Below are 25,046 nucleotides of genomic sequence, written 5' to 3' on the forward strand. Positions count from 1 at the left end.
CAATTTGTGTTAGGTTAAAAGTAGTGATTTCTGAGGAAAAGTCTCATTAAACAATGGGTTTGCATACTGGAAGCTAGGATATGAACAAACTATTTTACTTGGAAGGATTAGAGATGGAGGATACATTTATCTCATTATCAGCTTGAACTACATTCCCAACCACTCCCCAAAGAGCCCCAGGCTAACTCAGGCTATTCTTGTACCAATTTACCCACCTTTTTGCATTGCTTAGTGAGAAGAGGTGGAGATCAAGTTCAATTTTTCTCTGCAGGAATAAGAACAGTGGTAGCTTCAGTATGTAAAATATTCATAAATTATTAGTGCTAATCAAATCCATAACCTTCAGATAATTGGGCACTGGATAGTCAAAATCCAAGCATATGAGAAGATGATAATAGGCTTACAAATAATGTTGCAACTTGCTTTGCATAGTGGGAATCGGTAGCAAATGCAAGCATTATGGTAAGTAAGAAAATTGTCTGTTAACCTGCAATAGAATATAAACGTTTACTCGAAGGCCACTATAAGGATATTGCAACTTCATTCTTTATCTTGATCCAAAATGTCTTTATCCTGAGAAGTCACAAACTGCAGATGCTGAAAATCAGAAAATGCCTTAAAAGAAAGTCGGCAAGCCAGCCAGCATCTGTGGTGAGGGAAATGCAGTCTATTCTTGAGGCTGATGGCCTTTGAATAAAAGATAATTGGCCTGAAGATTAATGTTGCTTCTCTTTTCTTAGGTGTTTCCTCACATGAATATTTCCAGCATTGTCTATTGTCATTTATCAGCACACCCAGGATTTTAAGACTTGGGTACGGATCTTACTTAGTCTTTGCACCAGGCCAACTCCAGCTAATTGGATGTCTATTCTAGCTGGGCAAGACTAGGCTAAAATTAGAGCCATGGAAGCTTACACTGAAGAAGGGTTTCGGCCCGAAACGTTGCCCATTTCCTTCGCTCCATAGATGCTGCTGCACCCGCTGAGTTTCTCCAGCATTTTTGTGTACCTAAGAAACATTATCTATGTGAATAAGATTTTATGGGAATGAGATTAATTGGATTATATTTTGCAAAAACCCAATATAGACTGGACAAGCCAAATGGCTTCCTTCGGTATAATAACCATCCGTCTATGATGGAAAGCATTTGATTTCCTGTAGTCAATATCATTACTGCTTCATTTTTATTGCAGTCACGGTGGCACAGCGGTAGAGTTGCTGCCTTACAGTAAAATGCAGCGCCAGAGACCCAGGTTCGATCCCGACTATGGGTGCTGTCTGTATGGAGTTTGTACGTTCTCCCCGTGATCTGCGTGGGTTTTCTCCGAGATCTTCGGTTTCCTCCTACACTCCAAAGACGTACAGGTTTGTAGGTTAATTGGCTTGTTTAATTGGCTTGATAAAAATGTAAAAGGGTCCAAGTTGGCGACTACAAAATTCAGAAGGTTCAGAAGGTTATTGGTAAGTATGAGGGAAACCTAACTCTAAGCCACCCACATCAAGTCATGCTCTGGTTGGACTTAGAAATGGACCAATGCCATTCGTCAGGTAGACACAAAATGCTGGAGTAACTAAATGGGACAGGCAGCATCTCTGGAGAGCAGGAATGGGTGACGTTTCGGGTTGAGACTCTTCTTCAGATTAAGTTTCCCTTGCCTTGTGCCAATGACATAAATCTGAGAGTTCTCCAACCAGAAATCATGGATTGACCACGAGACCCACTCCATAGTGAAGACCAAGTCTGGGGTGTTCAAGTCCGATGATTCCAACCTGTATATAAAATCTAGGTATAGCCTTCATAATGAGGCCACATATAGACCCCGACCTCGGGTGGACTATGAGGGGGAGAGCTGGATATTTTTAGTGCCTTCCCTCACAGTGAATTCTGCTGTGGGGGGACGTTTCATGTTGATTTCTATAGTGTACTGTTCTGTGTCTTTTTCTCTTTTTTGTTTTTTGTATGGATATATTGACATTTGGTCTGTTCTATTAATTTAATCAAACTCTGTAAAGCACTTTGGTTCAAATACTGGTTTTGTTGAAAAGTGCTATATAAATAAAGATTATTATTATTATTATTATTCATAAGGCCTTGAGGATTGCCAAGAAACAATTCCAGACCAACCACACAGACACCCATAAATTGTGGCAACGTTCACGTGCCATAATCACAAACTGAAGTCGGGCAGAATCGCTGGCAACACCACATCCCTCCCCGATGAGCTCAATGCATGTTATGCACATTTTAAACAGAAGGTCAGTGGAATGATGACGCCCACCCTGACAGTCTCTGGTGCACCTATACCCATGGTCACTGTTGCAGATGTCAGATTGGCCTTCCTGAGAGCAACCCATGGAGATTGACCCGCCTGGCTGTGTTGTCGGATCCGGCAAAGACCAGCTTGCAATAGTATTTGTGAACATCATTAACCTCTTCCTATCGCAACCTGGGGTTCCCAGCTGCTTTATCATCCTGGTCCTAAAGAAAAACAAGGTGGCCTGCCTTAAAATCATCATAGGGTAGCTCTGACATCAACCATCATGAAGTGCTTTGAGACGATGGCCATAGAACACATGGCGCTTCTAGACAACCTTGATCCACTGCAGTTTATCTTGTCACAACTGACCATGGCAAAGCCATCTCTGGTCCTATGCTCATTTCTTGAATATCTGGATAACAAGGGGACCTAAGTCAGACTTCTATTTATTGATTATTGCAATGGACTATAGTCAGTGATGATGAAGTTGACATGATTGCGAGCTTCAAGTTCCTTGGTGTAAATATCACAAACAATTTGTTCTTGTCCAACCACATTGAAACTATGGCCAAGAACACGCATCAATGCCTTTACTTCCTCAGACAACACGTCTGTAATGACTCTTCTAAATTTCTACAGATGCACCATAGAGAGCATCTGATGCAGATGCATCACAGCTTGGTATGGCAATTACCCTGCCCAAGACAGCGAGAAACTGCAGAGAGTTGTGAATGCAGCCCATTTCATCACGGAAACCAGTATTGCCCCACCATTTCTGCTACCTATTGACTCCATCTGTAATCTGCAATGGGGGAAAAAAGCCAACCCAACCAAAAAGCATTCGCACCGCACTCATTCTCTATTCTCTCCTGTACAGTTGGGCTGAAGATACAGAAGGTTGAAAGCATACACCGTCGGATTAAAGAACAGCTTCTTCCCCGCTGTTGAATAGGAATCTCATTTGCTAAGGGTGAATTTCTGATATTCCAATTTACCTTGCATTAAAGAAAAAAATTGCACTTTCTCTGTCGCAATGCACTCTGTTGATTTTCTCATTTAAACCACCTGGTGTACTCGTACATGGTATGATTTGCCTGGATACTACACAAAACAGTTTTTTACCCCGTGTAACAATAATAATGAACCAAACCAAACCGTCTAATCATATCTGATCTCCTTATTGGGTTGGGTGTTTATGCGTGCTATTTTCATGATATTTATTTTAGTTGTTTATCTTTTAATATTTTATCTTGTATGTATCGTTAGCTTTTAGAAATGTTTGAATGGTGCACTGACTGGCTGACATTTTTAAATTTCGTTGTACATGGTTCATGTTACAATGACAATAAAGAAACTATTCTACTATTCTACTCCACATTGGGCTGACCAAAATCAACTGTTTGGAACATCATTAAGATGAAAGAGAGCACTGGTGAGCTTACTACTCGCAAAGTGACTGGAAGACCTCAACAGCTGATGACAGAAGAATTCTCTCTATAATAAAGAAAAATCCCCAAACAGCTGTCCGACAGATCAAAAACACTCTTAAGGAGTCACGTGTGGATTTGTCAATGACCACTGTCCGCAGAAGACTTCATGAACAGAAATACAGAGGCTACACTGCAAGATGCAAACCACTGGTTAGCCAAAAAAATAGGATGGCCAGGTTACAGTTTGCCAAGAAGTACTTAAAATAGCAACCACAGTTCTGGAAAAAGGTCTTGTAGACAAATGAAACAAATATTAACTTGTATCAGAGTGATGGCAATAGTAAAGTATGGAGGAGAGAAGTAACTGCCCAAGATCCGAAGCATTCCCCCACCTCAGCAAAACACTGTGGTGGGGGTGTTATGGCCTGGGAATATATGGCTGCTGAAGGTACTGGCTCACTTATCGTCATTTGATGCTACAACTGCTGATGGTAGTAGCATAATGAATTCCGAAGGGTATAAACACATCCTATCTGCTCCAATTCAAACAAATGCCTCAAAATTCATTGGCCTGTGGTTCATTCCACAGCAAGACAAATATCCCAAACATACTGCAAAAGCACCAAAGGAGTTTTCAAAGTTAAAAAATAGGCAATTCTTGAGTGGTCAAGTCAATCACCCGATCTGAACCGAATTGAGCATGCCTTTTAAATGCTGAAGAGAAAACGGAGGGGACTAGCCCCCAAAACAAGCATAAGCTAAAGATGGCTGCAATACAGGCCTGGTAGAGCATCACCAGAGAAGACACCCAGTAACTGGTGATGTCCATGAACGGCAGACTTCAAACAGTCATTTGCATGCAAAGGATGTACAATAAATACTAAACATGACTACTTTCATTTACATTACATTGCTGTGTCCCAAACATTATGGTGCCATGAAATGGGGTGACTACGTATAAACACTGCTGTAATTATGGTGAAACCAAAATGTATAAAAATGGCCTTTATTAAAAATTGACAATGTGTACTTTAACCAATGTGATTTTTTTCCTATTACAAATCTCAAATTGTGGAGAACAGAGGCAAATAAATAAATGATGGGCCTTTGTCCCAAACATTATGGAGGGCACTGCATGTCAAGCATCGCACTTCCATTACCCTTTGAGCTCAGGGAAAGGAGCCAAGTGCCCACCATTCGTTAATATGCCAGAACGTATAAGTTGTGGTATGCCTCTATTACTGTACCCCTATCAAGAGCATCTTAACAATTCTGAGGTCTGATACACAAAATAGAACACTTTAATCTAGTTGACCAAGATTCTCTACCACAGATTACTGTTACTTTGTGTTTTTTGAATTCCAACTCCCATGCAAAATGACTGATATTCAACTGAACATTTTGATAAGCTGATGGAGAAACCTTGCAGTAATCTCTGAGATCTTTATACTGTATCCATGGTTTGCTACTTTCTGGTAATGGCTGCCCAGTTTTAGGAACTTTGTGGCTGATACCTTGAAATCTGACTTGTTCCTTTTAGGATGGGCAAGTGTGAGAATTGTCCTGACCTGAAACGTCACCTTTCCATGTTCCCCAGAGATGCTGCCTGACCCGTTGAGTTACTTCTGCACTTTGTGTCTTTTTTTGCGGGAAGTGTATACTTTGCATTTAAGAGTAGCTAAGGTCAGCTGTGAAATGTCAGTTATGCCCATTCCATTTTCACCTGATGTTGGGTGCAACCAGGCTCATTTGCATTAGCAGATGGAAGTAGTAGGGAGATGTGAGCACAGGAAGATGGAGGCTAGAGATATAGGTTTGCATCTGAAAGATTTGTCCGATTCTCTGAATCCGGTTTATCCACTTGTCACTAATTTGAAGTTAACTCTATGCAAACCAATTGATTCTGGATCAATTGGTGTACAAAAAAAAAAACTAAATGCAATGTGCAATTCTTGAAGCAGCGGCTGACTTATTTGAATAATCTCCCAAGATGTTTGAACCCATAGAGAAGATGTAGCAGTAATTATCCCGGGAGCAAACTGCCACTGAACTGGGTAGGCTGACCATGCTAGCAAGACAAATGCAATTTAGATTGTTATGAAAAAGTTCCAAATTTCTTTTCCCTGCCTGTGTTCACTATCATGCACGTGTTATATAATCAGCTCCTTCTAAAACCGTAATTGGTGCAGAGCACAAAAGTGTTCATTAAAGGACATCTCGCCAAAAGATGTTCTCTATTTTCTGAACAATTACTCACTTTCCAATTCATTTGAAAGCAACCTTAATTTTTAAACACTTCAGTTCTGTTAAAGTAAATCCTGTGATCTTTGAAGGGGATTGGTAATGCTTCTCTGCAGAATTTGTATACCCATTATCACACCATGTGGACCTTTTCTTTACATTTGTATATAATCAAACATTATAGGGGAAGTAGAAAATTATACATTATTTGTGCGAAGTGAGTATTTCCAGTTTCTCATGTGGAGTGATGGATGAAAACTCCATAATAAAATTACTGTTTACAATTGAAGGTAATTGCCCCCTTTGGGCATCATCAGGCTGAGAATTGCCATGTAACTGCAGCATGGTATTAAGTGCACTGCGTTACATTCCATATATTACAGAATGAACCAGCTAGGCTGAACGGTTGATTAACTCCAAGCGGAGACTGATAATGGCAGTTTGTCTCCTATGATTGTATTAAGCAGTAAATGGTCAAACCTGTTATGAAGCGTGAAGATTTTATGGTTTTTGAGCAGATCCTTTCCTTGATTTTAAATACTTGAGTCTTCATAAATCATAAAATACTTCCACTGTGAAAGACAAAAGGTGTGCAGGCAGTGTGTGTGTGTATATATATATATATATATATAGATAAAATCAGCAGTTTATCCCTTGAGACAATTAATGTACTTAAGAGGGGAAAAAACATTTATGGTAACGGGGTTATAAATAAATGTGAATTGCTTCAGAGAATTTTTATCTTTCTCTGCCCCACTCATTATTGTTCACAATTAGTTTGTCTTTACAGCATATAAAAGGGGCTAAAAGTACATTGCAGATAAATCAGCATCTGAAAGGGAAAAATGACATTTTGGCTATCGCCTCTTAATGACAATTATAGCATGGGTTTTGCTTTCAACTGGTGGTGGGTTATGTATTTCTGGTTTTTCAGCTTTACAACATCTTTTTCACATCTCTGAATTGAAGCTTTTCTCCCTCATATATCTTATGCTCCTAAAATACTTTTGTTCTATATGCTTTAATTTCAATTTATCGTATCTCAAAAATGGATTTGAATCTTTGCTATATTTAAACAAATTGGACTATATTTCATCCTAATTTTATCCTGAATGATTCCCTTGTATTGATTCGGAATAATGAATTGGTTCATCAAAATATTTGTTTCTTCAAACTTAACATTTGATTTGGGAAGAATCCCATTTATGAAAGTATTAATTGTAATGGTATATAGACTGATTTGCTTGAAAATGTTCTCTGAAGATGTTTTTTTTCTTCATTACTTTGCGCACTAAGATAAGGTCTTGGTGGATCATACTTGATCATATTTTCCGCCCACCGTACTCCTTAGGTCTTTTAACCCTTGAAATTAAAGCAGCTGGATTTTTACAAAATTAAAACATTGTGGATGCTGAAAAGCTGAAATAAAATAGAGTATGCTGGAAATATTAACTAGTTGGGTGTCATATGTCAGAGAAAATGCAAGTTAATGTTTCAGTTCAAGGATATTTTCTTATGAGCGAGTTAAATCTGTTTCTCCATGTGGATAGTTGGTTACTGGTACGGCTTCACAGCTCCAAGGACTCTGGCTCAGTCGTGACTTGGGTGCTATTTTTGCACATTCTTTTCTTGAGCATGTGAGTTTCCCCCCTAGTGCTCTACTTCATTCGCAAATCCCAGAGACATACTGCAAGATTAATTGGCTCCTGCAAATTATCCCTTTTTGCAGGCAAAATGAAACAAAGTTTAGTTGAGGGGCATATGTGAATGAAAATATATTGCAGGGGTTGCAGGCATATAGGAGAGGGGACAATGGGATGAATGCAATTGCTCTCCTGAAAGCCTGCGTGGATCTGATGGGTCATCTCTTATGCTACAGGTGTAAAGTGGATGTTGCCTGGTCCATTTTCACGATATAACACTAAACATTGTAATGTAACCATTTGTTTACACTGAACAATATGTTTTATATGATATGATCACCATTAGCATCTAAAGCTACTAAATGGATCTGTGCACAAGTGTACCATGATGCAGAAACATATTCAGTTGCTAGTCTTCCAACTGATTCTGGATTTAGGCTAAATTAATCAGGGTGCTTCCCAATGCTCAATCATGGGAGACAGGATTTACCCAGATTTCCCACTTCCAATTGATTTCTAGAAGTTGACCGAAGTTGTTCATTTTTAGGGATGTCCGAGGAGGGTTCACAGATACTCTAGTTGCCTGCCAGTGTTAATCACACATTCACAAAGGTCACTGATTGTTGCTGTCAGGTGATAGTTATCATGGTTTACCTTTTGTTGTAATTCAATCATGCTGATTGATGGAAGGTCCAATCTGGGTGATGTTAGTTTATCGGGGATAGAATATACGGAAACTTAGTTTGTGACCGTTTTGGTGTGATTGATCTTAATTATGGATAATAATATGATATGGGGGGAAAAAACCTGAAGTGTTTTAACCACATTTGTTTTCAACCACATTTGTTTGTGAGAGTTGTCAGAGACACAGTGAGTGCAGATGAAATTTGAAGAATAATGATGGGGTGAGCTACTTTATATTATAAACCTTATTTAAAAAAATGCAGTCTCTGCACCTTAAATAGAAAATTATATAAAGGAACTGGGGGGGGGGGGGGGGGGGGGGGGGGGGGGTTTACAGATGAAAGATTAAAAAAAATGTGCACATTGTGCAAATCTGTCTTTTATAAAATACTAAAAAACAAGAAAACTTTGGATTGTCTTCAAAGATGAGCAGGCACCTTGTATTAGGTCCTCTAATAACCTACCGGTAACAATGGTGGAAACTATTCAGCAAGATCTCAAGTATCGACATATATTTGGACATAATGTGGGTGGTTTGAAGAGACAAACTAATGCCTTCTGATTGTATAAATTTAACAAATAAAAATGGGAATTCACAGTAGCCACGGCTATCAAGTATGAGGTTTGCTGCATTGTTACAGATTTTGGAAGCTTGGTTACTTTCAACCTTACCGATTCAGTTGCATTGGTCAGAATGACATATTGAAGCTAGTGGTGATTAGCGGGCTACCAAAATTGACGCTATCTTGGCTGGAATTACAAAATCATTACACCACAGGAGGGAGGCTATTTGACCATTTGGCCAAATCTCTTAAAAGCAATCACATGGAAAAGATTTTTATTTCATATTGCTTTAGAAGCGTATTTTGTAAACTGACGTATTTGTTTAGGGAGGCGGATAGTGACTCTTGCTTAAATATGCTTTGTGCAGTGTGTGGTTTGTTTACTGCGTTCCAAAACAGGCATATTGGCCTAAATGGATAGTATTGCAGTTTTTTTACATTTGTGCTTCGACCAACCATGCCCTAGGTAATGCTGTGCACCTGAAAGGGAATCTCAGGTGTACAATGTTAGCCGTTATTTAACAACACTATTTATAATATTGCATTGTTCTACTATTCTCTGTCATGCAGCGCTCTAGCATATCTAGTGATGGTTATCCATCAGCCTCTGGTAGCTGTAATAAAGACAAATTGAATTAATAATTGCTTTTTAAATGCCAAAATGATTAAGACAAGCTGCCTAAATGCCTTATGTACTTTAGGGATTTCACAAGTATGCAAACCATAATATTATAGTGGTATAGATTAATCAGCAAAATCATGTGTATTTCACTGTTGTTTTCTTCACAACAAATAATACAACAGCTCAATAAAATTATGTAATTTATGTATAATATTAAGAAAAGTGGAATGATTAAGGAGAAAATAGTGCACAGGTGATTAGTCTGCGGTTCTGTAGCTTATCACATCTTGTACTTCACAATATACTTGTGATTTGCTGGGGAAGAGATACGATTAATACAAGAACTCGTCGTGCATTTAATTTGCCTCGCAGGTTTGAATGCAAATAATGAAACATAAAATATCGTATCAATAAGTTTAACAGTGGTGTGCAAAATAATGTTTTTCAGACATTGGACTCAAAAAAGCATTCCATTAATTTGTTCTGTAATTTCCTTTAAAATGTTTCTGCACACTGTACAAATGTTAAAAACCCAGAATGGTTTTTAATTTTATATATATATATGTGTATATATATATATGTATATATATATATGTATATTGTTCATAACCTGCAATGCAGTCATATAAACTAAAAAAATGTATGGATTAATGCACTGCTAAATCTTGTATCAAAAGGGCCAAGTGGCATACGGTCTCCATTGATCGATTGTATTTAATTTTAGATATTAAAAGTATAACATTGCGTGGAATAATATTGTAATGCTAGTTTTCTAAAATCTCAGGCAGCAAGATTGGGCAGAGTGTAGGTGCTATCAGTCTGATTAAACTGTGTTTGGGGTTTTTACAAGTATAAAAATGATCTTGTAATGAAGGCTGAAGTGTAGGGGCCACTTAAGCAAGGGGAGGGTTTTCTTTGTAAATAATAGATCAAGAGCACCAACACACTCGCTTAATGGATTCGTGTGCGGCATCAGCTTCAAGGACAGAGCATGATGCAGAACCACAACCGCAAATACTGGTAATCAGCAGCTTGTGGTTACTGTTTGCTGGTTCTGGTCAATGAACAAATTGGTATTTACACAACAATTTAAAAAAAATTGGTCTCATTATTCCGAATACTGGTGTAAATTGTATGAAAATTTAGTAACAAAAAACTCTGGTGCAGCATATTGGATATATAACTTCGCCCAAACAGGTTCAGAAGCCTTCACATTTTTAACTTAAAGCAAGCAAATGAAAATAGGAACTTGAATGTTGCTGTTTGGTGCTTTATAGCAGGGTTGTGTTAATATTTTAGAATTCTGTACAGCGGTGGTTCGGCTGCAAGGTTCAGCAGATTACGAATATTTTTAGCAAAGATTGCTGTATGTTAAAGTATTGGAAAATCTTTGAAGATTCTTTCTCTCTTCCTGCCCCAAATATATTCAGGCTGATTATTGTCCCGGATGTTCTAAGGCAATGTTTGAAAGTACTTGTAACTCCTTTAGCCTCTTTATCTGGAGCATGCTAATTTTATTTTTAAGGGACCATAGAATGTTCAGACAGTAATAAAACATAGAATAAATTATCCAGTGGTATTAGTTTTTAAATATGACAGAACCTCCAAATATCATCCACTTGAGCTACTTTGAGCAGTGATTTTTTTTTTTGCTTTTCACAGAACACAGATGCGTGTTCTATCAGTTAATAAGAATTGCTGAATTCTATTGCAAGATTTTCCAAACTGGAAGTAACGTTGAATAAATTGGAATGATTTTTAAGTATTTTATTTAAGTGAAGATCTACTTTTACACTCATCCTTTGCAATGATTTCTGTCAGTAGATGTTTTTTGTGTTAATGCAAACTATTGTAATGACTTAATTGGCTTTTATCTCTTGTAATTATAGATACTTCTACAAATGAAATTTTAACTCTGGGGCGCATTGAGTAACATTTAGTAGAAATGATTGGGTCTTTTCAAATAATTTATTAAATTAGCACTAACGCTGTAGAGGAAGTTGTCTTGAATTTCTTTAAAACATTGAATAAATTGTTTTTGCCTGACACTCAATTACACAGCTTGCCAGTCTTTAAAAGCAGATCTATGTTTCATGTGGAAATATCTACCACAGTTGGTGGAATGAGTACAGCCATCCTCATGTTACTGTATTATGCTCCCACCTCTAATACAAACAAAATAGCAAGGAATACCAAGGCTAGGTTCTAGCATGCACTAAAAGAAATGAATACAATACCAATGGAATGTGTTTACAAGAGCTTTTGCGGTTGGAATCGAGCACCCTTTCTGCTATTGCCCTATATTTTGAGCTGAAAAATGTGTATTTGTAAGTCAATGTTATCTGATATTAAATATAAATTCTTAATTATAATTTACAATATGTATTTGGTTACGGCCAGATAAATCAATATATTTGTAGCAAAGATCGAGACACAAATTTCATTCACGACTTGCTACTCTGCTATCCCAGTCAGTGTGGAGAGAGCTCTGTATTAGATGTGTCTCGCAGTATTACCGATCTTTGGCATTATGGCAGGTATTGTTCAGTGCTGGAAAGCAGAATCTTGACAGCTAATTGATAATCCTGCCATCAGCTGTTTAGACATTTTTCCTTTGTGACATTGGAAAAAAGACAGGAAAGAGAATAGGAAGCTCGTAAATAATGTCAAAAGATCAAGAAATCAATGGCCAGAGGAAAGTGATCTGTTTATTTGGTGTAGCTGCTCTTTTCTGTTCACATTAATTCCGAGCAATGGTCTTCAGCAGCCACTAAATTTTCTTTTATTCAGTCCCGAGGAGATGAAATGCAACCAAGAAAGCCTTCTCATAAAGCAGGCATATCAACAGACATAGCTTATGCGTGGGTATTGTAAAACAAGGTTTTCCGCATTACTGTTTTAGATAAAGCCAGTTACCCAGTGAAATGGTCTCCTGAACAAAACGTTTATAATTTCTGCCTTGTTTTTGATGGATGAAGTGATCTTGTAACTTAAATTTAGAAAAGTTAGGCCAATAAAGTGCCGAAATATTGCCATAAATCAGAATGGTGGCATTTATTTCATGTTTCTACATACAAGCTAATACATTCTGAATACAGCTAAACTCACCAAATTCAACTTTTCTCCAAGTTGCATAGCTGATGCTGAAACTGGGCATGTTTCTGCATGTTGTATTTGAAAATGGCACAATAGATATAGGATTTTTAAAAAACCAACAATTTCTGGACATTTCTGGATGATAAATTTAATATTCTTTGCTATTTGGAAGTCTCCTTTGAAAATGAATTGGTAATGAATGCATTCAGTACTGCAGAATAGATTTACCCTCTGTTTCAAATAGTTGACGTTATCGGGCCCTGTCATTTATTCCTTCCTATTTTCTAGCTGCTAATTGATGTTTTTGATGTTGGCAAGAAAATTGAAGAAAATGTCATGTGTGAACCAGAGCGGAAGTTAATAAGATTGACTTCGTTGACGGAATATACAATGAGCGAAGAGACCGCATAATGGGACCGCTGCGAATTTGTGTCCTCTCTTTAGAGCCGAAAATTGACACCTCATGCCAGGCTGCAGTCGATAACGAAAAATGGAACATTTGCGAAGATTCTTAATCTCATCTTTTCAATTCCCCCTCCCAACCCCTTGCACTGCTGTATGGGGCTTATTTAGTTGCATAAGCAGCTGCCTGTCCAAGGTCTACTGCCTTGGTCAGCGAAAGCCTGGCGCTCAGTCTCCCAGGGCTGACCAACAATGCCTATTTTTAATGGTGTTTTGAGTTTGAAAGCAAAGAGTCTTAAAAAGGTTAGATTAAGATGCCTCTTAAAGAGAGGTATAGTGATATCAAGCAGGGTCATTGCATATCCATTGATGAATGGGGAAAAAACCCCTCAAACTTTAATCCCGCAGAATGGAACAAATAGCAACATGGCGCCTACTCGAGTCCTTTGTTTTAAAACTGGCAAAAAGCCGAGAATATTTTAAATTTTCCCCACTTAAAACAGACATCTTCCAGCTGCGCTTGTTGCATTAATACCCGGTATCCTACACGTTTATTTAGAAACGATGGTCTTCTTTTGTTCTGACAATTTTGAAATTCGACAGAACGCTTTTTAGAATTGCGCGTTTAATTACCAAATGGATTAGTTGGGCGAGGTTTGCTGATTCTGTTTTCATGGTCTTCGGGGAAATGCGTTAAAGCCTTATACCCCTTAGCGCTTTTTATTTGAAGCCGCTGCACAAAACGGGTCCTCGGCTACTGCTCGTCTCTCAAGGATATTCGAAGACCGACATTATTCAGAGGCTAGCCAATTAATTCCACGGGCTATGATCAGTTAGAGCTTCCTTTCCCTTTCTGCCATTTGAAATGCTAACACGATGAAAATTTTCTCTTGGTACATGTCCCTGGGCAAAGCCACCGCCGCAGGCTCCAGGAAAAGTCCTGAGAATCTCATTGACTGATGAGAGCAAGAAAGGTTGTGATACGTGATTTACAATCTAAGTGTTTTTTGACTCGCATAACAAACTGGACCTAATGTATGTATTTAGGACATTTCTTTTCCATGAACCTGTATCATAGTTGGTGTAGGTCTGGCCATCCATATTCTTAAATTATTTTTTGGTAGTGAGGTGCTACATAACTCATGAGCTCCTTATGGTCTCAAGAACCGATCCCTGAGGTTGCTGGTGTGTTATTGAACCTGGAAGATTAATCTCTGGCCCAAAAAGTCCCCTACACATCATCTGTGGTATCCTGTGCTGTTATGTCTATGTTCTGTTTAACATTACAGGAGGAATCCTTGAGTATAATGATATGCACCATTAATTGGTTATAGTTGAAATGGATCATTTTCACTGTTTAGTAACGTCCTGCTTTTCTAATAAATTGGCTGTCTAAAGAGGAGCTTTTTTCAGCATATAACCATCCCTGAAAAAAGGAAGCTAGGTGATGATTGTAGAATGACAAGTTGTACCGCAGCAGAAATTGGATTGTTCTCCCAAATTGTTAGTAAAAGATGCTGCCTGAGATCGGTATCTAGTTCTGTAGCTGTCTGCAAAGAATAACGCAGGTGGCTCCCTATGGCTGACTTTTCCTGACAAGATGCCATTAGAAATACCAGCCCCGTTGATCAATTCAGTCGACATGACAGATTTGCCGTAAGGCCTAGCTCTTTGAGTAGGGCACTCTGTTTTTCCCCCTTCTTTTTCTTTGCACTAATTGGTGAAAAGGATCTCTGAGCTGGTGGCCCAGGAAACTTTCTGAACACATCTTATTGGAGTGTTGACTTCATTAGAATTGTAAGTGGGACCCCAGCAGCTAGTACAAAAAGTTAATTTGTTCTTGAATTGTATTGTAGATGATTTCATTAGTGAACAGTGTTTTGGTGAGAACTGTCTAAAGGAAAGATCTGATTTTTTTTTTTTTTTTGCAGTAAATTTGCATGAGCCTTTTTCTAGAATTTGATGGCAAAATCATGGTGGACCCTTGCAGTTGATCTTTATTTGTTTATAGTAACATGATATTTCTCATTATCAGTTGATGTGTTCTGTACGCACATAAATTGTCACTTTGGCTGAATACATTTAAAAATAAATGTTGACTTTGAAAGCTGATATATGTCCTCTCCTCCAACTGTTAAACGATTTCCTTGGTTAAAATTAATAATTGATATAGTGTAATAGATTTTGTTTAAAAAAAACGAATTAATTTGTCTTTTTACAAACATGCAAAAATTTTAATTTACAATGTGCTGTTTACCCAGTTCTTAATTTTTCAAGTTGGCATGTGGTGTGTTCTGTGTACAAGAAATAATTGTTCCTAATAGATGATCTAGGAACTAATTTATGAGTCATTTAATCATGCAGACTTTTGTATTTCAATTGTTATCATAAAAAATAATTCCCTGGTCTAATGAAGCAGCTTCCTCCTTCAATCTTTATTTTTCGTATCCTTTCTGTTGCACATTGCTGGTCTGTTACCAGTGCCATTGATGATTACAGATTTTTATTTATTTTAGTCCTTTGGTTATTTTATTAGAATCTACTGCTATTTTGAGAAAAGCTTTGCATAATAATTCAAGATTCTGTATTTCAATAAATCCATGAAATAATCTACAATTTTTTTTTGTAGCACGGTTCTGTAAATATTAATTGATAATCCCTAACGTAAGAATTTAAGGATGTGTGCGAAAACTAGTTATCACCTAGATGATAAAATAGCAAATGTTAGAAACAGCAGAAGAATGTGCACGGTTTGCATTAAAAAAATCCCGATTCCTATGGTGGAGGCACTAATAAAGGTGAAATTGGTTTTGTTTGACATGTTTAAATGATGCTGTTTGTCTGGACAGATTAAGATATTAGTTTAGAATTAGTTGTTTGCTAAAATATGCACTATTAACATTATCAAGCTGTCTGTTGGTATAAAAAATCAGACCTGATGAGTGTGAAAAGCAGCGCATCGAGAACTGGGCTAAACCCTCTGCGGATCGTAAAAAGGATCAAAGCAACTTGTTTTATGTGTCTGTGCGAGACTTTGAAGTCTTCACTGCACCTACAGCACTGATTTCATCAAGTTCACTAGTGTCTTAATAGCAGATCAATAACTTTCAAAGTCTGAGTTAATTTGATACTAGGGTTGATGTGATCGTGCTGCGTAAGTAGAGGTAGCGGGAGCTGTCTGCCGTAAATGTTCTGTCAGGCAAGTGCTTTCTGCACCCACTGCTACAGAGTCTGCAGCCTGTAACTTCACTTGGTTCGAAAGCCTCAAACCTGGCAGAGTTCCCAAACGTTCTCCACTGTCGCTTATGCACTATCTACCCCACTCCCAGCCTTCCCATACTGAAGAGCACGCAGTGTAAAAAGTAATTTGTCCAAAGACGAGTAAAATGCAACAGATCGTTCAGGACGCGCGGTGGAAATTGACGGTAGAAGTAACTGGCCAGAGAAATGGACACGTCTTCGTGTTAGCAGACTTTAGTTTCAAGCAAGAGAGGGTAGAGAGAATAGTATGAAAGAAAAGGACATATGCACGGGAAGAAAATTTAAAAAAAGCTGAAAGAAGTGTTTTCAGGAGATTTGCCATCTGCATATGGAGCTGGAGGGCTGTTGTAACGGGGTCAGGCTGGCTCATCAGAGGACAAAACTCCAATTTAGATTGTTCATCTAACGATTGCTAATGGTATTAGAAGCAGCCAGTAGGGTGGTCAGTCAGAGCAGTAGATTAGTTCAGTAACCATAGTTGCTTGACCCAGACACCTTCGTTTCACTGGTCAGATGGCATTAACCGTTGCATCTGTCACTTTCCTGTGGGATTTTATTTTTAAGATTTTCCTCCTTCTCCCTCCTGCTCCTCCCCAGCCTTAAATCATCTTTTAAGTTAAATAGCTTTAATAAGGTTTAAAATTGCAGAGAAAGAGAATGAGCCCTGTGTACAGGGATAAGACCGGCGGCCCAATGCTTGCCCGTTTCTGGTGCATCGGGTTTATGCTCAAAGGGTGGCTGAGAAATTTAAACAATTTAGTATTGCAATTTAAGTGACTTTAGTCCACGCTTCCTCCTTTAATACCGCATCCAAACTTTTCTCTTATTTCTCATCATGAATTCTGTATTAGCGGCATGGTGTTTTCCACAGCATATTTTTTAATGTATGTGTGAATCGATCACAAATTAACTAAAATACATGGAACCAAACCTTGGAGATGGTGAGAGAAAGAGTAAATATGCATGAACATCAAATTATATTTATTGTACATTTTGTAAATTTATAAGAAAGGCAGGGCATGTCTTTAAACGCAGGGAATTTGGTGTGCTTTCACTCTTAAGTACAAGCGAACTAAGTTCATCCAAGTTGCCCTTTGTTGATTTCATGGTTTTTTCCAAATTCCCACATAAATTGGCAATGTCAAAGATGCTCTTAGGATTTGGGCAGTGAATCTAATTAAATTTGCAGTCCTTCATATGTTCAACATTTTTTTTTTTGCATCCTATATATTACAGTGTACCATAACAATGTGTACATCGATTCTATTCTGTGCTTTTTGCAAAGTTTTTTTTATATGGTTTATGCAGATGCGAGTGAGGGAATAATCATGATTGTCCATTGCTTTTAAGGAAGTGTTGATCATAATATTTGTGTAGGAATTATTTAGGATCCTGTCTTTGAGTTGATGTTGTTAAGATGTAAGATAGAGACAATTATCCCAAGTGGGTTATAACAGTGCATTCCTTATTCAAATGATGCATATTTGGGAAGAAAGATTCTTTCTTCATTCCAGAAAGCTCTGAAGAAAAATTTCAGACAGCTGTCGAAAAAGATATGCGATTCTTTTAATTTTTATCAGCCACCTTGCTGCATTTGTAAGTTCGACTTGTACATCTTGTTTGCTTTTTCTTCATACTTAATAGCCTTCACTTCATTAAAAGTGTATTAATCTGACTGTTAGTCCCCAGGGGGAACCCATAAGATGTTTTTTTTTTTGTCTCTTTTTTTTAGATTGCAAAAAAAAATCTAGCAGATTTGGACCCTGTCAGTCAGAAATAATTGTGTTCTTAATCTTGTCCCTGATGGATGGCTCGGAGTTCAGCATCAGGCCAGCTCCAATGACAAATACAGTATTAATATTCATTAACTGCTTTGACAATGCTAATTTTGATGCAGTAGTAAAGGGCCTTCCAAAGTTAGCGGCCAAAGCATCAGAGCTGTAGAAGGTGGCAAGATAATTTGTGCTGGTTTGCTGAGCTGCAGCTTTCAAAGTAAACCAAAGCTAGGTAAAAAGTTCTGAAGTATTGTGAGGCAAGGCTGCGGAAGTAATACGATCACAGTCCGCCAAAAAATTTGACACCTCCGATGAAGCTGGTTTGACTGAAATTTTAACCAAGTTGTAACAAAAAAAAACATAACATGGTAAGTCAGCACATTTTTTGATTTTGTTTAATCTTTTGATCTTTTCAATTATCACCATTTGAAGATCAATAGTCATTTTTTCCCTAGTATTCTTTAAAGGCGCTCAGCGGTGTCATTCTGCGTGTGTTGGTAACGCAGGCTTCAAAAGTGGGCAGTGAAGCTTTATGGAGCCGCTTGCCACATTCGACAGTTGTAAGCATTAAGAGTACAGATATTCTTCGTAAGTTAATTTTTTTTTTTAAGTAAGAACTGGGATTCAACGTGCGACGAGCGTGTTTATCTGTGCAGGATATGTGGGGGAAATAAAAGGTAGGTTAGCTTTTATACTATGGGGAGGAGGAATGAAGGGCGCAAATCTTTTTTTTTGTCTGCGGCTTCAAAATACCAGTCAATTTAACATTATGAGAGGCTGCAACTGGTTTTAATGTTGCCAAGTAAGCAGGAGACAGTTGATCTTTTGTTCTTTTCTGAACTGTTAAGGGTGCTGTTTGGGGCTGCTTCTGATCAAATGAGCGTTGCCATCTCATTATCTCTTTCCCGTGAAGCAAGGTAATTCACTGAATAGACCTGAACTTGAGCATCTTTTCTTGGAGAGCTGGAGCTGGAGTTGGATGCAGTCGCTCCGTGCCCCTATCTCAGCAGCATCTTGGCTGTAAGTGGCTCAGGTAGAGTGCTGCCCTCCAGTGGATCTGCCTACATCATCATGAAGAGCTGGCTGATTTGCACTGTAGCACGGGAGCGGCAACATGCTTGAATTCAGGCCGTGTGAAGCATCGTAATTTGAGTAGGTGTCAATGGTAAGTTAGAACAATTTAAGGAGGCCTGAATGTTGAGGTTTGAGAAGCAATGTTTAAGACAAACAAGTATGATGACTTGTAGATGGAATTGTTTTGCTGTGTGTTTCATTTTTATTTCATATTAAAAAAAAAAAGCAAAACTTTTTTAAAAGCTGTTGAGTGAAGGAAATATTTAGATTTTTCTTTACTTGATGCAGTGGCTGAAGTTGAATTAGCATTCCCTCTTTCCCACAGTTTTCTCTCTGCCTTTCCCTCTTACATTCCACCCCCTTCGAATGGCCGCTCCTCCCCACCCCCCCACCCCTCAGTCGTTGCAAGGTAAACATGCGAGCTGAAAAGGTTTGGTATTTTAAGTGTTCACCTTCCGTCGCCTGTGTGGCGAGCCTTCGCCCCGCTCCTTTTTCTTCTCGCATCCTCCAATCCCAAAGAAAGCTGTGTTGAAGTTGCCCATCCTTTCTGCCGCACTTGGTGCTCATTGTGCTAAATGATTAGTAACTGTCCATCATCAGCAACCAAACTCCCAGTTTACTTAAGAAATTGCACGTGTGACAAAAGAAGCTGCTGGAGTGTGGTGGCCACCGTGAATAGAGGGAGGGAATGTAATTAGCTGCCTCGTTGTTGGGCTTTTTACATGTCAAACTGCAGCCTCATTGCCTTTGTTAGTGCCTGTATTGCACCATATAAAGGGAATTCAAAGGTTTTGTTTTGGTATTAAGGCCTTAAAGATTTCTGGCCGACACTGCACGCGAAAGCCAGATTAGTGTGGAACGCTAAATAAAGAGGGAAAAACTGCGCACCGTTTTGATTCGCCAGGTCTTGGGTCCTGTCACTTTCCTTGCCCAGCGTAGATAGCAGAAGAAAGCTTAAGTCTCCCGTGGTACTCCCGAGATGAGTTTAAAATGTGTGCGTGAAGTTTGGTTTTCACAACTGGACGAGGGTTATTTACAAATCCTTGTTCTGGGCTGGAGGAGCAGGGGCTGGTGTCGGATGCTATCTGACACCTGTATTCAGAAGGTGGGGTGCGGGTTAATGGGAACGTTTCATTACTTTTGCTTTTATTGTGAAAAAAAAACATTAACTTGGAACATTTGAGCTGCCTCTCCCCTCACACATCTTCCCCGTCATTTGAAAGATGGAGTGGGTTTTGTTTTGAGGATGCAATTAGCGACGGGAAGCAGTATGTAAAGAGCAGGTCAGAAAGAGAATCCTTACAATACAAAATCTGCTCTTGTATATTGTATGTAGCTGAGGTCAACCAAGAGAAGCTGCAGTGAGGTCTAGTGCTTTGCCTTTTCTCCTTTTTGTATTTACTACCATAATAATAAAAACCTGTTGGGATTCAAGGCAAGCCCTCACAGGTGTCTGTTTTTATATGTATTTGTATTTCTGCGTATGTGTGCGTGTGTGCATGATATATTGCATGTATATATTTGTGTCACTGTGACAAGAAATAGAGCTTTCTCACAGCTCTCCCCCCCAGAACTTCAGCGTGAGGGATTTGACATCCCCACAGATGTGACTGCATGCTACAGTTTGTTGATCATGCTCCCTTAACCACTGCTTGTCTCTTCCCCCCTGCTCTTATTGATACCTTTCCATATAGAGTTGCAGCATTGTCATTTTGGTAATCCTGGGAGAGTTGTAGGCTTTGAAAAGAAAATAAATAGTACGCAAGAGGTTATACCCGTGTGTGCGGTCTTGCTCATTCCTAAGTGAGCATTTTGATGCAGTGATCTGTTTCCATTTGTGTCCTAAATTTTGGTCCCTGCTGTACAGCAGGTACAGGATTGCACCCGGACTAAGATGCAACCAACGGCAAACTTGAATGAGGATGTTGGTTCTAAAAACACCAGGCCACAGAACTGGGAAGCTCTTGATCTTTTGAGACATCTTTTTTTAGTACTTTAAAAAAAAAGACGCTAAAAAAGCAGGAAGAAACAAAAACGCAGTCGGCACCAAGGCAAGAGAGAAAGGGGGGGGGAAAAGTTGTAGAGGTTAAGAGACAACAGAAGACAAAGCGGCATGTACCCGAGGGATGCAATTTTGCTGGGAATGGAAGAAGGGAACAATAAAGGAGGAACGTTAGCCTCTGGGCTCTCCTTATTCCATCAGTTTGGTTGCTGGCACCTCAATCTAAACAACTGGGTAAGTTTCTGTATGCTACAGTGCACGGTTATATTTTATTTCACCCGATGGGCTTGTGATAAGGCCAGTCACTATGGTTAAGAGGTGGTCAGGTAGCGACCTTCTATCTAACACTTGAAACTATGACCTTTGTAACACTGCTTTCATAAGAATTTCTTCTGTGAAGAAGGAACAAAAAAAAAGAAGAAAAAAACAATTGTAGGCAACATAACATTGGGTTTGCATTAGGAAAGTTGTTTTAACCATCTCGATGCTGATCTTTTTTCTTGATAGCTGTCTAGTTCGAGATGTTTTGCAAATTTTAGTGCAAAATTTACATTTTAGGATCCTAATTAATTCTGAGATTCCACTGTCATGCTTCCAATTAGTTAAATTGTACTTTTAAAATTGATTTGAAATATACTCGTATGGTTTGAGAGAGCTTCTTAACGTGGTTACATTGTCAAAGCTTTCGATGCAACAGTATGTAAATCATGAATAAAACCAAATGTGAAAGAGACCGTACTCCTTTTACGATCTAAATGTCATTTAGATAAGGAGGATGGGTTTCTTAATTAACTCTTTGCAAATTGGAGACATGTGTTGGATCGTGAAAAATAAAATACTTTCATTTTTAAGTCCTTTACATTTTCAGGTCGCAGAACGCAGCTGAAACACTATGGAGTAATTGCTCCCTTTTAGACTGATACAGCGTCTGTGATCCTCTTCAAAATTGCACTGAGGATTTGAACAGAAAAAGAATAGTTTAAATAAATTATTAGAAGCAGTGCGCACCACAGATGTAAATGGGTATTTGAAGAATCATAGGCAGCAAGTTGTTTTCAAATGTTTTTGTGTTCATTTCGATCCTTGTGAGACATTGCTTAATATTATTTAATTAAAAATAAGAGTATGACCGGAGCATTTCCGAAGCTTTCTTTTGAGTTTTGTAGGAAAACCTAATTTTTGAGGTTTTTGGAAATTTTGGTGTGTGTTACTGTTCTGTGGGGTTGTATCAAAAATCTTCCATTCAATTATATTTTAGAACATACCCAAACACTGACATAGGTTTTGATAATGTGTTCTCCTTCGATTAAAAGCAAACCTAATTTTATTTTTCAAATGTAAATACATTGAGGTGTGTGTGTGTGTGTGTGTGTGTGTGTGTTTCACTGCTGTGGGCTGTCTTTTGCCTGCAATGAACAAAAATGAGTGCCAGATGTTTTGAACATACCACCAGAACAAATAAAATGAGTATTTTAAGGCTGACATTTTATATATTTTTTTCCCTGATAAATGTTCACTGTACTTCCCGCGCCTACCCACTGCCAATGTAATTAAGCCACAAAACACTTTTATATTCTGGTTGTATTTCACGTTAATGGCATTGATGGTATTGACTATCATTTGAATAACAATTGCACTGATGTGAAGTCCACAGCGGGACTTTTTACAGTAAATGTGAAGCAGTCGTGTGAATTGGTTTGAGTATCAATTATATATGTTGCAACTTGTTGGTGTCCAAGCTAGGAGAGACAAGACAGCATTTTTGAGATTGTATGAATTTGCCTCAGTTGGGACATGAACTAAAATTGTTAACCACGTCAAATTTTGTGTTTATTATATCAAAACCAACATCCAACTTGCGGTTTTAATTTTTCCTGCAAAGTGTTAGTGTTTTTGCACCAATTGTTTTCCCCACCGCCACCCCATCACTACAGTTATGTTGAAATCTGGGAATAAATTATTTTTAGTCCACGAACATACACCCGTGAAATCATCTTGATATTTGCGAGGGAGCATTTGAGTGCTGATTTTAATCCCAATTTTGGGATTACTTTGATGGCAAGAATATTAGTTTTTAGGAATGTTGTTGTTTTTTTTTTTTTTAGCTCATTCTTGCTAATCTGAAATGGCTCCATGCCTTGAAGAGAGGGACGGATGTCGTAGGTAGCAGTTTCACCATTTTAACCTCGATCGTGGCTCATCAGGCTTCACCTTGACTTTGGTGTATGCGTTTCTGACAAATATAAGGAAATAATTCCGAAATCTCCTCTTGTAAGGCAAAACCTGTTAAAGATCAATTAATGCCTTGGTTTCTGATGCTTCCAATATGCAATTGATTGCCACTCAAGATTTCTTAGTCATAGTTGGGCAAAGGAAACATTTTGTTCTCTGTGCGGGTGTTCCCATTAAGAGGGCTCAATTATATTTTGTTGCTTAATCACTCAATATGGTAATTTGGCTGATTGAAGCTACAGTAATGTTACTAAGTGCTCTAGGCAAAATGATGGGCACAAAGGTGCTGTAGTCATTTTCCGTATATTGTGAAAGATGAAAACGCAATATTTTCAACAAAAAAAAGGTGATCCTTTATTGACAATGTACAAAATTGTCTTATGGTCCCCCTTTCTGCTCCTCACTTTTTTTTCTACTCACACGCGAACGCTTTTTAGTTTATACTGAAATGAATGCTTGGATTTGAGCTTTGCTGCTGCTATTTATCAGGTCACATGCGTGGCAGATGTCTTGTTCTGCTGGAATTTGTCAACCTGAAACACCAATCGATCATAGCTTGTCAGTTAACTTTCCTTTAACTACTTGTCCAGTCTGGCACATACGTCCTACACAAAGTTCAGTCATTGTACTGCAGACTCTGTGAAACTCTCTTGTATGTTCGACTGAACTGCTGTAAGTGCAAATTGATTTTTCTTTTGCTGAAAAGATTGATGCTCAAGGCTCCTCTCAATAAGCATACGTGCATTGTAAGAAATGCTAACTGCTTTGTAAACCACAACCTCTTTGCCCTCAAGCTCAATGTTATCAAACGGAAATAAACCAACGACCATCTAAATAACTGCACTGTAAATAAAATTGTATGCTTTAGACAACAGCCCAGAATAACTCAATGTGTGAATTAATTCTTAAGATTTGTCCAAGAATTATGAAGTACCAAATAACATGTTAAAATGCAGCCTGTGGCTAATTTCAAAGCTAACTCGGGTAAGTAACTGTAGGAATTTTGTTAAGACAAATATCAATTGACTAACTAAGGATAGCCAAAAACAAATTAAATATTTAAAAAATGGGTTTACATTAACAAGCTGCATGATTCTGATATAACCAAAAAATTCTGATATTGTGTCTCATAACAGAGGAGACTGATGAGCATCAATTTCTGAAATTGGGTCCTATTTTGGATACGACTTCAACATCTGTGTAAAATGAGTAGAATTACTTAAAGCAATTGGGGATAAAGGACTCCTTTCAGTAAGTCACCGCGTGTGCAATGGAATGTTTGCTACAGCTAGCATAACTCAAATATTCTCAAGCATTATTTAATGTACTATAACGTGACATGTTAATCCATCGTTTTTTTGTCAGTCTCCTTCTTCATTTTCTTTTAGGCTTTTGTTCCCTGGTTATTTATACAATAGCCTGCAATATTTTGTTTTACGAGTAGCAATCACATCTTTAATTGTAATGCAACACACCCTTTATCATCTAGCCCAGTTAGCGATTTTATTTTACCACTAGTTGTTATTGTTTGTTAATATGGGCACATTATGTGGCTGTTGGGGAATCTTCCAAAAAATGATGATTTTTAAAATACAACTATTTTAAATTGCTTCCAGTATTTTTATCCCCCTATTCTGGGACTAATGGAAAGAAATGAGTTTGAAATAAGTAGTTGATGATTTACGTAATTGTCTTTTTGAAAGGTTGACATCACTGGACTGCACTTGGTGGGAAAGTTTTGAGAAATGCTGGGGTGTTAACAG

The 25,046-nt window shown here is 38.2% G+C and overlaps 1 protein-coding gene across 28 annotated transcripts in view; it reads left to right on the forward strand.

Annotated features, from left to right (window-relative positions):
• Nucleotides 1-25,046, forward strand: part of tcf7l2 (transcription factor 7 like 2) — a 168,807-nt gene that overhangs the window by 103,782 nt on the left and 39,979 nt on the right. Inside the window, exon 1 of one of the 28 annotated variants that reach the window (XM_055646864.1) lies at nucleotides 19,666-20,154. The exons of 25 other annotated variants lie outside the window; for them this stretch is intronic. In XM_055646864.1, the coding sequence (XP_055502839.1) occupies nucleotides 20,029-20,154 (126 nt within the window). In that variant the 5' untranslated portion in view covers nucleotides 19,666-20,028. Of the gene's footprint in view, nucleotides 1-19,665; nucleotides 20,155-20,175; nucleotides 21,286-25,046 lie in introns of those variants that run through there. 2 more of the 28 variants (XM_055646867.1, XM_055646865.1) reach the window with 2 other exon arrangements.

The sequence above is a fragment of the Leucoraja erinacea genome, chromosome 15 (genome assembly GCF_028641065.1).
Source record: "Leucoraja erinacea ecotype New England chromosome 15, Leri_hhj_1, whole genome shotgun sequence".
NCBI lineage: Eukaryota > Metazoa > Chordata > Chondrichthyes > Rajiformes > Rajidae > Leucoraja > Leucoraja erinaceus.